The following is a 17,823-nucleotide window of genomic DNA, read 5'->3' as shown; positions in this document are numbered from 1 at the left end:
GACTTGACTTGAGTTTATAATATAATATAATAAATTATTATTATATTAAGAATAATTAAATGAGACAAATTAAATTAGAGAACGATGATGGAATAAATAACATAATAATAATAATAAAATAATTTTGAGAGTAAAAACAATAAAAAATTTGAAACTTTATCTCATATTAAATTTAAAGAATAAGTTGATATTAAATAATTTTAGATAATTATTTTAAACCTGAAATATTTTAAAGTTATTATGAGAAATGAAGAGATTTTCGTTATTCATTTTTTAATTCAGCTTAATGGACTGAAGAAATAAATAATTGATTGCTTTAGTTTATTTATTAATTTTTATAAGATTTATTTATAAAAATATTTTTTGAATTTGGTTAATTTATTTTCAAAATAGCTCTTTTTATGGTGTATTTATTAGCAGCAATGTAGCCTCTTCATTAGTCATGATTCATGAAAGCAGAAGTGCTTGACTATATTTTCTTTGAATGGTTAATCATATCTTGTTGTTATAAATTTTATTAAAGAAGTTGTTATTATAAGTTTCCGTCTTCTTCTAATTTATGACCATGTTACATAAAACTATCTCCTATTCCACTAATTTTGTTAGGCTTGGGGACTATCACATTACCTTTTCCAATATGGAAATCGTTTCCACCTAGGTTGTTAAATCCTTAGGATTATAATATAGAATTGGAAAAGTTGCTACTGTTTCCTATATTGAATTAGTTTCCAGAAGTTGGGAACTACGAAGTTCCTAAATTGCTTAGAAGTTATCCATTGCTAGAAAATATAGAACCTGTGTTAAAACGATTAAATTAACTTTAAACATTTGCAGCACCTGAGGAATCAATTATCTTATCTAGATTGGTGTGCAAAGAAGGTTGGAAAGAACTTTAATTTTTTAAAATAGGAATATCCATTTAAGATTTTTGAGAATCATAATTATTATCTAATGCTAAAGAATTAAAAGTATCATATTAGTTATTTTTTTAATTTTAATTGAAGCGTAGTTCTTTGAAGCTATCTGGAGCAGCACTGATGCCGCTTATGTATTCGCTCTAGCCGAAATTATAGCTATTTACATTTTAATAATTATTCTAATTGCCTTAATTTTATCCAGCTTGCTAGCTAATAATAGGTTATTAGAAATTACTATTCATATTGAGGCCTGAGCCGTTGTTTCCCAAGCCACTTAAACCAGTATTTCCTGAATTTTAATTGTTTCCTGAAATACTGTTTCCATTACCTCCTAATCCTGTACCAATATTATTTAATTAGCTTCCGTTAGAGCCTCCTTACTATCCCTGTTGTTATTGCTATTATTGTTATTACTACTACTATACTTTTTTGAAATATAAATTATTTAAGAATGCCATAGAGTTAGCATTGGCTTAGTTACTAGCGTTGGATAGTCCTCCAGCATTTCCAGAGGCACTCTAATTAGCCCCATTTCCTTACTAATTGCTTTGATCTTTTTTGGTTACATTTTATTCACCCTACTTTTCGCTATTATTATAAGGTGGAGAGATTTAAATGATATTATCTACAAGCTAATTGTAATCTTCATGGACTTTCTTTTAATTATCTGTAGATTTTACAGATAAGCTTTAAAATACTTTATTAAGAACTTTTGGATTTATTTTAAGTGAAGTTGTGGCAAATTTTTTTGACCAATATGAAAAAAGAGTAGAAAATTCAGGAACTATTGTTTGGATATGAGCCTCGTACATTTCCATCTCACTCATATCATTTAAATAATACTTAACTGCATAAGCATTAAGTATTAAATACAATAGCAGTTGCAAGTACTCACTATGATCATGTACTTCGTTTTGGTTCATAAAATCTTTCACTTTAGGTGCTGCTAATTTAATTCTTTCATCATCAATCCTATAATATATTATATTATAAATTTTATAATCATTCTATACTAAAAATTAATTATCTCCTAACATATCTAAATAAATATATATATATCTCACTATCTATTTTAAGTATCCATAAACTCTTTTAAAATGAACTAATACTTGATTGAATTAACATTTTTATTTTAAACTTTTAACCACTAAATTTAATCATTTTAAATTAAGAAACTCTGCTTTTCTGCTTAATTCAATTTAAAATACTAAATGGCATACCAAAATAATTAATCAAAAAACTTTGAGAGAATTTAAAAGGGATTAATAGATTGTTATTGTTTAATAAAAATAAAAAACTAATAACAATAAATAAGAGCTTTCCACATTTATATTATGAAGAAAAAATTTATTAATTAATAAATTATTAGTAAAATGATGAAAGTTATTGCAAATTAATTAGCCACTATAATCAATTATAGAGTGGTATTTTATTAGGAAACAAAGAATTATAATTCTTCTTTCAAAAAAGCTATGTTAGGCGGTGCCCCTTATTAAAAAATTTAATAAAAAACTGATATAATATGAGGGGCTATTTTAATAATATCTTTGGAGATACCAACAAATAAAATAATTGAACATAATTACTTCCATTAATTTTCTCTCAAAATGTAAGCAAAGAAAACTATTTCTAGCTCGTTAAAAAGAAACTTCTTAACTATTGAACGCAACATTTTGAAAAGAGGGTATTTTGAAGCTATTTTGCTAGCATGCGACTCAGAAGCTATTCTCTTGAGGAATTAATTGGCTTGATATGTAAATGAGTCAGAGGTATATTTAAAATTATTTCCATCGTAATCTTTTAAAAGTTATTGCACTTACTTTTCTCTTTCAGCGCCACGGTCATCTCCTATTCCTTGAAAGTCTTTATTATTTTTTCTCTGCGGATTAAGCGTAATTTAACTTGGGTCGTTTGCCATTGGTGCAAACTAATTTAAATGAGAAGCGCCTTGCATCATGTCTGAGTAATTCTGACCCATGGCTTCAAATGTTCGCTTCACATTTAAACTTTGCTACTAGTTGCTCATTTAAGTTATTTAATTGGTGTTGGGAAGGAGACTCTCATTTTTAATCACACTAAAAGGAGTCTTCTTGTTATTGTTGTTTAGGTTATTGTTAATTCCCATGCTTAAATTTTAGTTGTTGAGATTCATATTTAAATAATTATTGTTATTACTCATATTTATATTATTAGGATTTTAAAGATTCATTGTTATTTGCTATCAGATATTATATTGTTCGTAGTTACCAGCTTCCTAGTCAATCTATGTACAACACTTTTTGCTTTAGACGATGATTAAAAAAACCCTATCTATTTTTGTTCAGATTTTATATGAACTACCTTTGTTTTACTTGATTTACTTATTGAGAAAATCTTGTCAATACGGAATTCTTTCTTATATTATTTGTTTTTTTTATTCTATTCAAAATTTATTAGTAATAATTTATTAGATTTTTGAATCAAAAATTATTAGGAACACTTTTCCCCTCCCGTAGACAATCTGACTGAAAGAATTTCATATATAAAAAATAAATTATTATTTTCTATTTGTTCTTCTCTTGTATTATATGTATATGTATATATATGTCTTGGCATGGATGGGTATCTAATTTTTTGCTAAAGCATAAAGTATTAATAACTAATTAATTTAAGTATATTATTGCTATTGTTATTTATGTTTTAATTATAATTAAATACAAAAACAAATCCTAATTTTATTTGTTCTATTAAAAATTATTTGTCAGTTTTCATGTAATATTTATATTTTTAACTTAAAAATAATAATCAAGATAAAAATAATCTATTAATTCATTATAAATTGCCTATAATTTAAGAAAGGATTGTCCATAAGGTAATATTTAATAAAAAATCTAGAGTTCAACTTAAAAATAGGTATTAGTAACCCTTTATTTTTTGAAAAAGTCTATTCAATTTGAAGCTATAGTTTATATAAGTAACTTAAAATATAACTAAATAGTATAGTAACTTTAATATTAAAGTTAACTGAGAAAAAAATATAAATTTGTCAGCATTTTTTAATCAAATATTGAATAAAAATTAATAAAATAAAATAAAAAACCACCATCAATATTTAAAATTTAAATTCAATTTAAGTAAATAAATAACCTTTAAAAAAAGAAAGAAAAAAAAAAGAGAAATGTTATTTTTATAAATTTAATTTTGGTATTACTTAATTTATATAATAATTTAATCAAATTTATTTTATTTTTTACAAATTTTATTCCATAAATAATAAATAACTTTTTTAACGTTAATATATTTTTTCAATCATTTTTCTTTTCGAAATCAGTTTTTTCTTCGTTTTCTTAGTAAACTTCATCTTCTTATGCCTGTTTATCTTCTTATTCCTATTGCTCCTCATAAGTTTTAATTGTTTATCTTAACTGCTTCTCTTCTTCTTCAAGTTTTTTCAACTTTTCTTCTAAGTAGTTATTCAACCTATCAAATAAGCCACCATTTTATTATGGTTAATTGTTTTCATTTTAGTTAGCAGCGTTATTGTTATTGTTATAATTTTAATTTATTTGCTAAAAAACTAAATTATCATTTAGATTTACTTGGTTTGCTTGTACTTCTGTTTATTACTGTGCAGCTTAATTTTGATTGGGAACTTAATTTTGCTCATCTTCCTCTTCTTCATTTTATTAATTGTGATTTTTATTATATAAGTCAACATACCAAAGAGGGAATAAACTCATAATAAAACAATAAATAAATTCCTTTATCCTAAAGAAAAGTAAGACTAAGCCTTTTCTTTTTTATTTTTTCTACTTTGTCTTCTTAATTTCTTAATTTGGCTAATGATTCATTTGTTCATTATCCTTTTTATCTTAAACTTAATTATTATCTACACTGTCAATTATATTTATTTCCTTTGTTGCATCAATACTTATATTCTGACTTTAAGAATTTGATTGATTATCTAATTGTGCATTTTAATCTAAGTTTTACATTTCATTTTTAATTTATCCTGTTAACTCAATGTTTACATTATTATCAATATTTTCTTTCAATTTTTCTGATTTATCTGCTTAATTTTCTTCATTATTTGCTCTATTTTGAATGTTATTAGTATCATTATTTTAAATATTGTTGTTATTCTCTGCATTATTATTGGTATTAATATTTGTAGGATTATTTCCGTTTACTTAATTATTGTTATTTTCTTACTAATTTGGTTACCTCTAAGCACCTTCTTATCTTTCTCTTATTTAATTCATTTTATGCTTATGATCTTAGTATTTTATAAAGAAATAGATAAATAAGATTCCTAGGAGGATGTAATACATGGCGCCTTCAAACTTTGAGATAACCAAAAAATATATTGTAATCATGACTGGGATATTTCTAGCAAAAAAATTATCAGCTCCAGCTAAATCTTGTTGCTAATTATCTTAATTTTAATTTCTTTAAATATTTGGTTATTTGTTTTAAGCTGATGATTGATTTGATTGCAAAATCACTTCAGTCTATTTGTGAAGAAGAGGAAAAACTGAAGAAAGAATTTCTATTTCAAGTTTCTACTTTTAAATATTTTGATCCTAAACTGCTTCTTATGGGTTGTAAGCAAAAGGGCTAATTTTTTCTACATAACTTTCCCATAAAAGATTGACGGCATATTTTTAGTTTAACTTAATCTTTTGTTGCTAAATTTCAACTACTTAATCTGACACATTCAAATCAACTTTTAAATGCAAAATCATTTCTTTTTAATTAACTTTTTGATATTTCTAAATTTGATCTTCTTCATCAACATAACTTCCTGAATGCATAAATTTTAATCCTGCAAATTTATAATTGTTTAACTAATTGTGATTCTCATACACAATATACATTAGCTAACCAAAAGTCCAATGAATTGGTACAGTTACCTAAATATCTTAAATACTCTTATTTATATTCTTGATTGTTATATCAACACATTTCGGCTAATTTTATAAAGTTTGTTCTTCCTTTTCCTTACCTTAAGAAAATAGTTTCATCTTATTTTTAAATCTTTAAAAATCTTTTCTTATTTCAATTTTTATTTTATCACTAAATTTTTGTTTTAAAAGATTATACGTTTATGAAATTGAATAATATTGCAGTATTCTTATCAGTGATGTGTGAATATATAATTCATTTAAACAAAATTTCATATATGTATGAAATTTTTATTTAAAATATCAACTAGAATTTTAAATAAGAATATTCTACTCTTAATCAAATTAATAATGCATAATTAATTTTTATTTATTAAAATATTTTATATTAAATTTAATTATTTCTTGTCAGAGAATCTACATATAAATAATTAATCTGATAAAGAACACATAATAGTTCTATATCAAATATTTATTATATTTTTTTAACTAGGAATAGATAATAAATTCATTAATAATTAATCAATTTAAAGATTTCAGAAAAAAAAATTAAGTAATAGGGTTGAATAAAATGTAGCATTAATAGCATGATGAAGAAGAATAAAAAAGCAGTGCAAGTGATATTCATGCTTTGTTAGAGAAATTCGAATGCACAGTTTGTTTAGAAGTTGCAAAAGAACCTGTTGTCACAGAATGCGGTCATTTATTTTGGTAATATTATTTATCTAATACTATTGATTAAATATTTTATATATTTATAAAATATAGCTGGCCATGCATTTATAAGGTAATTAAATGGAATAAATATAAAGCATCATATTTGTATGGAAAGATAATAAAAATTTTAAATAAAAAGTGCATTAGATTAAAAAATGTTTTATTTAAATGATTTGTAATTAATTTTTTGTATAATTTATAGTGGTTGAATTAAAATAATGAGTATTTAGTATGTCCAAATTGCAAAAATGGAATTAAAAAAGAACTAATAAGACCTCTTTATGCTCGTAATGAAGATGATACCCACCAAAAATAGAGGTTAAATTTATTTAAAAATCAGTTTAGAATAATATTTAATTTTAATATTCATAAAAAGAGATTCAAATATACCTAAAAGAGCATTACCTCCTCGTTAAATCCCTTAAAAAAATTAAAATCACCTTGGAGGAGTAAACTTTATTCATAAATGAATATAAAATTCATTTTATTATTTAATTTATTGAAAAAGAGAGTCTCTTCAGCAAATTTATCATTAGGAGTAAGCTTTGCAGGTTATGGATACTTCCCATCTTTGTATGGCTTGTTAAATGTAAAAATTATACTTCTTGTATAAATTATTGATATTAACATTTTACTATTATAAAGCAATATAAAAATAACATTACAGATCAGTTGGAGTGTAAATTGTTTTAATATTAAAATAATAAATTTATCATGTATAATTTAAAAATATAGCAAATGTTTCTCCGGAAGTTGCAAAGCAACCGTTTTTAGAAAGATTCTTTTACATTTTGTGCATATTATGTATTTTATTTTTAGTTTTTTGTATGTGAAATTAAAAATAATTAAATTTAAATTTCAGTTCTATTTTTTCTACTTTAAATTTTACAAAATTTATAGTTCTTCCATAAATTTGTTCAATTAGTACTTATTTAACAAACCCTAAAATAAATTTCTTACAAAATAGAATCAAATATAAATTGAAGCTCATACATATTTTTATTCAATTAATAATTTGTAAGTTTTTCTTATTTGTAAAAAAAATGAAGTAAAATTTGGTATAAAATCTATTTTTTATTTTTTTTTGATTGAATTATAAATAATTTAAAAAAATCTTTCATTTTTTATTGTAATTAGAATTGCATAAAATAAAAACTTTTATCTTTCTTTTGTAAAAAGAAGCATAGTTTCTTAAAACTCAATTTAATAAATGATAACTTAAAAAAATTTTCATAACAAAAAGTATTAAAATAAATAACATTTGAATGATTAGAAATTAACTTTATATTTAGGAGTTTTAATTTACTTTTTCAATAAATCTAAAAAATTAATTTTAATTACTCTTCTTTAATTGTATTTAATTTAAAATAAAACTACAAATAAAAATTTAATTATTTTTAAATTTTAAAAAATTAAAATAAAAGCAATATTTATCAGTTTTATATTTTATTTTGTTTAACTAAGCACATTTTAAATATATCTTATATAAAAAATAAAAATATTCTCATTAGTCTTTTTCATTTTATTTATTTGTTTTATCAATTTGTTAATTTTCTGTTTAGCTATTCTTATTTGTGTTATCAATATTTAAATTTTTATTCTAATTTTTATCATCAAATTTTATTTTGATGAAGATATCGAAAACATTTTTATCTTTTTCATTTTCTGAACTGCTTTCTTCCTCATCATCATCTTCTACATCTTGATCACCAGATAATATTAAAAATCCAATAAAATATAAAAACAATAACCCAAAAAGCCTTATTCCCATTCTATAAGTAAAAAATAGAGATGGATCTTAATTGATATTTTCTGATAAAAATAACTTTTAAGCATATTAAAATAGATTGGATTAAATTAGTCCGTTATTATAAACAATGGGAGCCATAATTGTTATAGGAAGGGGAGTTATTGATCCAATAAGAAGAGCTTTTAAGTTTGTCATTTTATAGTTAGTTTTATAAAAATAGTGAAATAAATATCCATTTAAAACTGAATTTAAGAATGTGCTCAATTAAATCAAGTAAATATATCCGTCATTCCATATTTCCATATAAGATCCTAAAAGAACACCTTGCAATAAACCCATGCACATCAATTAACTGTTGTAGTAGGTTAAGCGCTCATTAGTATTTTCTACTTCTATATATCTAATTTAATCATCCTTTGCTTATACTTAATCATTAAATTATCCTGAAAATTAGTTATTGATATTGGAATTGTTATTGCTTTAAGATTCCTTTAAATACTTTTCATAGTTTGACAATCCTTATTCTTTCGAACTTTGCAAATTTTCAGAATGCTTACTAAATAATTCTTAGTATTCACTTTATTAATATTAAGAATTTTAGTTACTAAATTATTATTCAAAATTATTCTGCTATAAGCTTTATAACAAATGCTTTTAGTCTTTATAATAGCCTGTTATCTTAGTTGATTACTTATATTTATATATTGAATAAAATTAAACTATTCCTACTCCCATCAACATGTAAGAAGTCATAGTTGGATCAAGATAGTAATGAATAGGAAAAGATGATACTGTTCCTATTACATTCCTTACTATGCTTTGCTTAAACATTTCTTAATTTACTTCGCTTAAATATTTAAACATCTATGTTTATCGACTTCCGACTAGTTCGAAAGTCCAAAATTTGTTAAACTTAAACAAGTTTTTCAACATGTCACCTTTATTAATTTTATTATTTTTTATAATACTTAGAATCAATCTTTTCTGTTTGATAGAAATATAAATTTATAGTCTTTTGAATGATTTATTACAAATTTAATAAATAAATATCCTTTAAATTTTAGATTTTAGAAAACGATTTGATTTTTGTACATAATACTTAGCTTAATTTTATTGTTATTGAATATAATTTTATTTTCACAATCAAATTTTTTTTTTTTTCATTAAATTTAAAAAATATTTTATTTTACTTTTAAGATTGTACAAAAAAGCTAATTATTTACATGGTTTAATTTTAATTGTTATATATGTATACTTGATTGGTTTTTTAAGATAATTTTTTGTTTATTTTATAAATAAATCTATTTTGAAGAATCTTAACATATGATTTTCGAGCTGGTTTTATTTTTAATTTATTGAATATAAAGATTTTTGATAATTAATTATTAACTGAGCAAATTTTTTCTACCTTTAATTTTATAAAAAAAATAAATATATTTAGCAACCTCAAAAATGATTTAATCATAGGTTATTTAGCAATAATAAGGAATATAGCAAATTCCTATCACATACTTGTAAGGCTATACCAAAGAGATAGTAGCTTAATGCAATCAGGTTCAGATGATATATTGTCCTCAAGTGGGTATTCCATTAAAAAAAAGTTTAACCTGGGTTTATTATTTAATTAAAAATATAAAGATGCAAATGATGTAATAGTTGATGAAAAAATAAATTGCATTATTCCTCCTAACTCAAACAACGTAGGAGGGCTTTATATCGGAAACTACTAAGCAGCCCTTCAAGCGAATCTTTTGCTTTAAAATAATATAAAAGCTGTTTTGACAGCTTCTAAAGAAACTCCTATCTAGTATTAGTCTAGTTTAGTGCCTTTTTATTTGTGTAAAATATATTTAAATATTTTTCAAATTTCTAAAATACACCTTCATAAATTAAAGAATTAGACATGAGTGATAGTGGTGAGTTAATTCTTGAATCATATTTTTAACCATCCTTCGAATTTATAGAAAATGGAATGAAATTTGGAAATGTTCTAGTCCATTGTCACATGGGTATTTCAAGATCTTCTGCTATAATTCTTGGTTATTTGATGTATTCTAGGCAATGGACTCTTGAAAAGGCATTGTGGGTTTTAAAAGTAAAAAGACCTATTGCAAATCCTAATCCAGGATTTATGGATAATCTCTTTGCTTATGAGTTAAAATTATTTGGTAAAAACAGTTTAGTGGCTTAAGAAAAGAAGCAATCAACTCTCCCTCCTTTCTTAAAGGAAATATTAAAAAAATCTCCTGCTAAAGTGGTACGTGATCATTAAATAGTTCATAGAGAATAATAAGAAGAGTATATTCCTCTCAATAAGTCTTATCATATTGAAGAAGTTCCTCCAGACTCAGTCAATCATTCTTCTTCTAATTTAAATACTTCATATTTATCTACAGGGAAAAAAATTAATATTCTTTCAGTTTCCCCTTCTAAAAACACATCTTTCATGGTAAATTCCTTAGCACCTCCACTCAACATATCTCCTCGTATTATGTGAACAAATTTCTTATAAAAACTCCCCTTATAAAACCAATTTTAAGTTATTATTTTGTATTTTCATTTTTTTTATAAAATGCTTTCTCTCAATATTACTATTTAGTTTATTCCAACTTAAAAAATGATAGAAAGATAGATTTAAGAATTTTATTCAATAAAAACACAATTTATGTAAAATAATTAAATTTCCTGCTGTTGTTCTTTAAAATTCTATTTTTTTTTTTGAGTTAATAATTGCTGACAAAAAGCATTTAGAATTTTATTTAAAAATAATAAATACTATTTTTAGAAATTTTCATATTCTGAACTTAAAAAATTTGGTTTTAAAAACGTAACCTAGTTAATTTATGAATGATATACTTATTAATGATATGGCTGGTTAGTTTATTTATTTACTACATACATTATTAAATTAGAAAAAATTAATTACTATCAAAAAGAAAAACTTACAAATATTATAATGAAATTAAATAAATATTGATTCGATAATCAATATTCCATAAATTATAATTAATTAAATATATACAATTAACTTTAATTGCTGCCAAAGTTTCAGTGAATATCAATTATTAATTTATATATTCAAGTAGATAGATAGAAATATAGATAGATATGAGCTAAAAAACCATTTAATCACAAGAGGAATTAGAAGAAAACAATAAAAATTAAGAAGAGGAAGAAAATGTACCTCAATAATCAAATAAATAGGGATCAAGTGAGAATTTAAGATAAAAAAATAGATCATAGGAGAATTTAAAATAGAGGAAACAATCTCCTAACTATTATTAAAGTAGCATGGTTTAAAGCGGAGTTGGAACTTCACCTACTCGTAAGCCAAATGACAAAACATTTATTACTTTATAAAAAAAAGAGGAAGAATCATAAGTGTGGAAGCCTTATGATTTCCTCTTTCCTGCTGGAAGACTTGCTAAACTAGTATAATATTATAAATAATAATTTTTAGTATAAATTAAATAGATGAAACTGATTTTAATTTAAATATTACATTCAGAAAAACAATTTATTTTAACTTTTTCAAAAAGGTTAAAGTATTTGATGTCTATTTTAAGAATTTTCCTTTCTCAGATTTGCTGAATAAGCTTAAACTTACAGAAGGTTATCCTATTGTTAATTTGATAGGAGCTGCATAATCTAATAGAGGTAAATTTTATGCTGGATTAGCCAGAGCTTGCTTCAATAGCGAAGCTATAATTGTTGATTCAGCAATTGAGACAGGACTTGAACCTTATGTAATAAGAAGAGGTATACTTATAAATAATATTTTATATATATTTATTATTATATTAATGAATAAAATTGTATTATGATTTTATAGAAATTCCATTTAATAAAAAACAAAGATTTAAAACTGGTTGGCGTAGCCCCTGAAAATTGTGTAAAATATCCCAAAATTAATTCAACATACAAAGACCCTTACGAGCTATCAAATGGTCATACTCACTTATTCTTAGTTAGTAAATATTTAAATATGATTCTCTATTTTAATCTATTTGTTAGATGACAAGGATAAGACTTTACAATGGTCACAGGAAACTTTATTTAAGATACAATTAATATTAAAGTAACTTTTTGAAGGTTTAATTTTGAAAGGCAAAAACAAATATTATTATGGTTAGGTTGGCAGAAGGAAAAGTATCCAAAAAGGGTCCAAGGTGCAAAATAGTAAATGTATTATTGGCTGATACTCCAAATTATTTAGATGAAGTGAGATTAGCTGTGAAATATGATTTGCCAATTATAGTTTGTAAAGGAAGTCATATATGCGATGAAATTATTAAAAACTCTAAAGCACAAGAAGAAGAAAAATAATGGAACTTAGTTGATGATGGTATTTTTTTAAAATTTATTTTTACATCAAATTATTTTAAAATTATTTTAGAAATGCAAGAACTTCTTTAGAAAGGCCACTTTTATATGCTTGATAGTCTTGACTCTGAAGATATTGCTTAATATATACATTTCTTTTTAACTTTTACTCCTTACTGAAAAAAAATTATTTTATGAGTTATTTTTCCTTTTTGTAAATGTATATATTTATATTTCTCAATTAAGCTTTATCCTTAAATAAATTTAAGTAGCCATCAATATTATTTTAATTTTTTATAGATTTTATTTATTTATTTTTTTTTATAATTTATAAAAATTAATCAACTTTGTTTATTTCTTTATTTAATTTATAAAAATAAAATTACTTTCTAAAAATAATTTAAGAATAATTATTCATATTAAATATTAAATGATAGTCAATTTATAGATGTACAATAAAATAATAAACAATAGAAATTTAATTCTTTTAAAGCTATAAATTATATTTGAATTTTAAAAGCATAATTTGATTAATAATTAATTAAATAATATAATATACCTTTTTTAAAATTACATCTAAGACATGAAATTTACTTATGGTTAATTTTTCAGAATTATTTTTTTTAAAATTAAAAATTGACTTTTTATATATTATTATTAACTCAATTTAACTCAAAAATTTTTAAAATTACAAAATTGCATTAATGGTTTTTAAATTTATGATGTTTTTTCTACAAATTATCAATAATTAATGAAAAGAAAAATAATACTGAAAAGAATTTAATAATATTAAATAACTTCTATTTTTTAGGATTAATTTTTGTTTGTTTAAATAAAAAAAAGTAGAACCTATTAGTTAGTATTAATAAATTTAAAGAAAGTAGATGGATAATCAAAATTATATTTAAGCTAATAATTAAATGAAGTCAAAGCTGGCTCTAAATAAAGCTCAATAGTAATTAAAAATATATTGTTTTAAGAAAAATAGGAATTAAAGTATTTTATTATTATTAAAATTCAGACAAGAAGATATTTTGCAGTAGTAATAATCCATTTCAGAAGATAAATTACCTTTTAAATCCCCTCAATTTACAAGGATTTCTTAAGAGTAAGAGAGTCAGTAAAATGATAAAATTGCATCTTTGTTATAATAGGAGTACTAAAGCGATTAAAGCTATATTTCTTGTGCTCAAAATTAAAACAATCAACTAGCTCAACAAATTAGTGATAAAAAAAGTTTCTTTATCACTAATTTGCCTTCTAAGACCTTAGAACTTTCGTCTTCAATAATTTAAGTTCGAAAAGGAAGAAAAACTATAGACAGACAAAAAAGAGATGACTCCGTGTCAGAATATTAAAATAAATCTAAAAAGTCGAAAAGAAAAGACTTGTCAAATAGAAACTCATAAGTAGAAGAAAATGAATTAATTTATTAGCAAGATGAGGTCATAACTAACTAGGTGGGTACTAACAATGAAAAAATATGGGTATCCAAATTCTATAAAATTTTGACATTTATCAATAGATTTGTAGTTCGTAACAAATAAAGACTTATATATTTCCATCCAAATCAGCTTTAGAGTCATTAGGCTTAAGCTATCAACGATTTAGGTAATGAGAAAACAAATATTCTTTTACTTTTTAATAAATACCAAAAAATTTGTTTGTACAGACTTAAAATTAATCTAACAACTTTTCAGATTCTTATTTTTAAAATTAGTAGAATAAACGTTAATAATTTTATTAAACTTTAACTTACATCAATAAACTAATATTTATCACTAAATTAGTTAGTAGTTTAATTATTTAAGTTAGCTTGTTTGTTCATTATTTTAAAAAAACATTAAAAATATTTATAAATTTAATTAATTTAAAAAAAATTAATAAGAATTCTATTTTTTTTTTATCAACAAACAAATAGTTGATAATGGCAAGAAAAAATGAAAAAAATAAATTGTTAGCTTAAATTTTAAATTAAGTTAAAAAAGGCTTTTTTCAATATATTAAAAATAGAAATGCAAACATTTAATTTGAAATTTTGATTTAAAATTGTGTAGGCTAATTTATTACACTCAGTTTTTATGCTAAAAATCAAAATGCAAATATTTAATTAAAAATTTTAATTTAAAAGCTTAAAAAGTAGTTCAATTATTTGGCTTATATTTTTAAATAAAATCTATATTAAAAATTTGTACTTAATTAAAAACAGCGTATGAATTCAACAATGAGTATGAGAATAAATAAATGATGAAAGATAACATTTTTAGAAGTTAATATAAAATCGTTCGTAAACTGAGAATTATGTACTTGATTTTTAGAAAAAGCACAAAATAGTGCTACTCACCTTTTCAGAGCTTATAAAATAAGATAATATCTCTATTAAAAAATATTTTGGATCCAATACCTGTCATTTTACCTTATAATAATTTTTCTTTAGGATGGGATTTAATTATTCTAATTTTAATCCTTATAAATGTTATAAAAATTCCTTATGAATTAGCTTTTAATGATGGATACTTTTCAGTTGGAATTGTTTCTTATATAAGTAGAGCTATATTTTTCCTTGACTTCTTCATGATGTTTAACACAGCTTTTTATGAGAATGGCGTACTTGAAAAATAGAGAAGCAAGATATTCCTTCATTTCTTAAAAAAACGTTTAGTTATTGAAGGATGCACTTATGTCTGTTTATGGTTTAATCCTTTTGGAATATAATTGTTTAGGATATTTTTTTTAATTAAGTTTTTATAGTTTTACGATACAATAGAAAAGTTGGCTGAGGCATTTCAGCTCTCTTATAAATATAATTTTATTGTAAAACTGATAGTTCTTTTAATAGAAGTTGTTCTACTGTGTCATTTATTTGCTTGTATATGGTACTCTATAGGAAATTATGAAGTAAAAAATTCAACGGGTCTTAATTGGATTTAAAAGTTTAGTACTGACAATAATAATCAATATTAGTAATACATAGATTCTATTTATTTTTCTGTTGTTACAATAGGTACAATAGGATATGGAGATATTGTTCCAGTTAGCACTCTTGAAAAGGTTTGTTTAACAGCAATGGCTATATTTTCTTGCGGAATCTTTGCCTACATACTCAGTAATATACAAAATGTATATAGAGAATACTAAATGAAATAAGAGGGATATATTAGTAAGCTAGTTAAATTAAATAATTACATGTTTAATAGAGAAGTTAATCCTAACTTACAATAAATGGCTAGGAAATATCTCGAATATGTCCATTAACAAGGATTCTAGCAAGGAGTTATGCCCTGCGACACTCTTAATTCTCTAAGTAGCTCCTTAAGATAAGAAATTAAAGAAGACATATTCAAAAAATCTATTAATAATATTAAATACTTATCAAACTTTAGTAATTAATTTAAAATATAACTTTCAAGAAAAATGACAGAAATTAATTATGGTAAAATTTTTTACATTTATTTTGCTTTTCTGTTTACCAAAAGAATAATCACAAATTAATTTTATTTTTTTTTTTAATTTATTGCTTATTTCAAAACTTATTTAAAAATTAATTTTAATTAGATTATTTAATATTTTAATGAATTTTTTGATAAAATGAAATTATTTTATTAGGACCTGATGAATTTATTATGAAGAAAGGGTAACAATAATAGCCAAGGCTATATTATATCTTAAAAGGATAAGTAGAAGTTTGCCTAGATAAAGGATTAAAGAATGGCTACTAAGAAAATAATAGTTCATTATCTCTTCCATTTAGTCTTCAAAAATAAAATGATGTATTAGGTTTATTTGAGTTCACTTCTCAATCATAAACTTGTATGACTAATGCTAGAAGTATTGGAGTTACTACAGTTCATGTATTAGCATTAGATGATTTCTTAGAAATAATTAACCAAAATAGTTATGATAAAGAAATTTACTTTTAGTAAAAAGATAAAATCAACTTATATCATAACTACTAGCATGTTAAATTATTTTGTTATTCTTGTAAGAGCAGCCAGCATCTTATTAGTGATTGCCCTTTATTTTTTTACAAGCCAAATGAGGAAAGAGTTGTAAATAAGTATATAAAAGAATAGAATTATATAAAAAAGAGTATAAGAAATAAAACAAGTTAACGATTTAACTCATTAGCCATTTTCAATTCCCTAAAATAAGATATTCAAGATTTTCGTGATTAAAATGAGTCTGAAATAAATTCAATGTACTAATCTTAATCCACAATAAATGAGTGTTCTCTACATAATTTTGATATTAATGAAGGCTTATTGCATCAATAAAGTAACTTATCTCCTTTGAAACCTAAAAGTGAAGTTAACTTAAGGCTAATTAAATATAGAAAATCTTAGGAAGAAGATTAAATCAACGAATAAAATGATTTGTAAAATATTTAAGTAGAATTTAAAGATAAAGTGAAAAAAATAGATTTAATTTAATAAGAAATAAAATAATATTAGAGTTTAAAAACACCTGATGAGGACTTCAATGTGAGCTCCTCATCAAATTAAAAATAGTTAAATCATTTAAAAACTATGCCAGAAAAAAATGTTTAAGAGATATAGCTACTTAATAATTTTGAAGGTAAATAAAGAAAAAGTTTCAATATCTCTGTTGTAGTACCTAAAAGAAATTCTATTTCAACAAATAATAAATTATTATCAAACATATCACATGAAAGCTTTTAAACATAACCCCTAGAAAGTGTGTTAAGCTAAATCAACTAAAAGCAATTAAATGAAAATTAAAAATATAATAAAGATATCTAGCACGAAAATAATAAAGCACTAAAGTCTCAAACATCATTTTAAAATTAAAACAAACGTTTAAAGAATGAAAATAATATTTCATTCGCTGAAATTTAAAAAGCATTAAATTTACTGGCTACCACAATAGTAACAAAAGATAATAAAAATATCCAAGATGATATTTAAGAAGAACTAATAACAGATACTATTAGATCTTACTAATATTACATGATTCACAATAATGCTGCAACTGTAATTGAAAAGCTAAATTTACTCATTGATAAAAAATAGGAGATATAAAGGTAAAAAATTTTAGATGTATTTTCTACTTCAGTGTAATATAGAAGTATATGCTAAAAAATATGAAAAAAAATATTTTCCGTTACGAATTTAAAGCAATTAATAACAAATTTATTTTACATTTATATCCTCAAAAAAGCTTCAACTAATAGTATGCATAAATGTGTGTAAATGTGTTTACTTTGAATAAACTT

At 22.8% G+C, this 17,823-nt stretch overlaps 7 protein-coding genes across 7 annotated transcripts; 4 read left to right on the top strand and 3 right to left on the bottom strand. All coding sequences in view use genetic code 6, as the record gives it.

Annotated features, from left to right (window-relative positions):
* Positions 1-433: 433 nt before the first annotated feature.
* TTHERM_00686080 (hypothetical protein) lies at positions 434-3,126 on the bottom strand (the record flags this gene model as incomplete). Its single annotated transcript, XM_001025210.3, has 2 exons — positions 434-1,889; positions 2,504-3,126. The coding sequence occupies 2 exons, from the start codon at positions 3,124-3,126 to the stop codon at positions 434-436; spliced, it is 2,079 nt and encodes a 692-aa protein (XP_001025210.2).
* A 1,075-nt stretch (positions 3,127-4,201) lies between these two features.
* Positions 4,202-5,920, bottom strand: TTHERM_00686070 (transmembrane protein, putative; the record flags this gene model as incomplete). The annotated part of the gene is made up of 1 exon (XM_001025209.3): positions 4,202-5,920. One exon carries the CDS (start codon positions 5,918-5,920, stop codon positions 4,202-4,204), a length of 1,719 nt encoding a protein of 572 aa, XP_001025209.1.
* Positions 5,921-6,371: 451 nt separating this feature from the next.
* TTHERM_00686060 (zinc finger, C3HC4 type (RING finger) protein) lies at positions 6,372-7,350 on the top strand (the record flags this gene model as incomplete). The annotated part of the gene is made up of 7 exons (XM_001025208.2): positions 6,372-6,511; positions 6,569-6,587; positions 6,720-6,835; positions 6,894-6,966; positions 7,026-7,106; positions 7,163-7,196; positions 7,253-7,350. 7 exons carry the CDS (start codon positions 6,372-6,374, stop codon positions 7,348-7,350), a joined length of 561 nt encoding a protein of 186 aa, XP_001025208.2.
* A 671-nt stretch (positions 7,351-8,021) lies between these two features.
* TTHERM_00686050 (transmembrane protein, putative) lies at positions 8,022-9,098 on the bottom strand (the record flags this gene model as incomplete). The annotated part of the gene is made up of 1 exon (XM_001025207.2): positions 8,022-9,098. The coding sequence occupies one exon, from the start codon at positions 9,096-9,098 to the stop codon at positions 8,022-8,024; it is 1,077 nt and encodes a 358-aa protein (XP_001025207.2).
* A 621-nt stretch (positions 9,099-9,719) lies between these two features.
* Positions 9,720-10,764, top strand: TTHERM_00686040 (dual specificity phosphatase domain protein; the record flags this gene model as incomplete). The annotated part of the gene is made up of 3 exons (XM_001025206.2): positions 9,720-9,849; positions 9,906-10,106; positions 10,163-10,764. The coding sequence occupies 3 exons, from the start codon at positions 9,720-9,722 to the stop codon at positions 10,762-10,764; spliced, it is 933 nt and encodes a 310-aa protein (XP_001025206.2).
* Positions 10,765-11,375: 611 nt separating this feature from the next.
* TTHERM_000686039 (cation channel family protein) lies at positions 11,376-12,770 on the top strand (the record flags this gene model as incomplete). The annotated part of the gene is made up of 6 exons (XM_012800320.1): positions 11,376-11,699; positions 11,807-12,026; positions 12,125-12,238; positions 12,282-12,345; positions 12,401-12,612; positions 12,664-12,770. 6 exons carry the CDS (start codon positions 11,376-11,378, stop codon positions 12,768-12,770), a joined length of 1,041 nt encoding a protein of 346 aa, XP_012655774.1.
* Positions 12,771-13,474: 704 nt separating this feature from the next.
* On the top strand, positions 13,475-17,695 carry TTHERM_00686030 (cation channel family protein; the record flags this gene model as incomplete). Its single annotated transcript, XM_001025205.2, has 4 exons — positions 13,475-13,545; positions 13,612-14,201; positions 14,800-16,023; positions 16,197-17,695. The coding sequence occupies 4 exons, from the start codon at positions 13,475-13,477 to the stop codon at positions 17,693-17,695; spliced, it is 3,384 nt and encodes a 1,127-aa protein (XP_001025205.2).
* Positions 17,696-17,823: the final 128 nt, after the last annotated feature.

The sequence above is a fragment of the Tetrahymena thermophila genome (assembly GCF_000189635.1).
Source record: "Tetrahymena thermophila SB210 genomic scaffold scf_8254365, whole genome shotgun sequence".
NCBI classification, from domain to species: domain Eukaryota; phylum Ciliophora; class Oligohymenophorea; order Hymenostomatida; family Tetrahymenidae; genus Tetrahymena; species Tetrahymena thermophila.
Note: the sequence above shows the minus strand (reverse complement) of the source record. Positions and strands in the feature narration are given on the sequence as shown.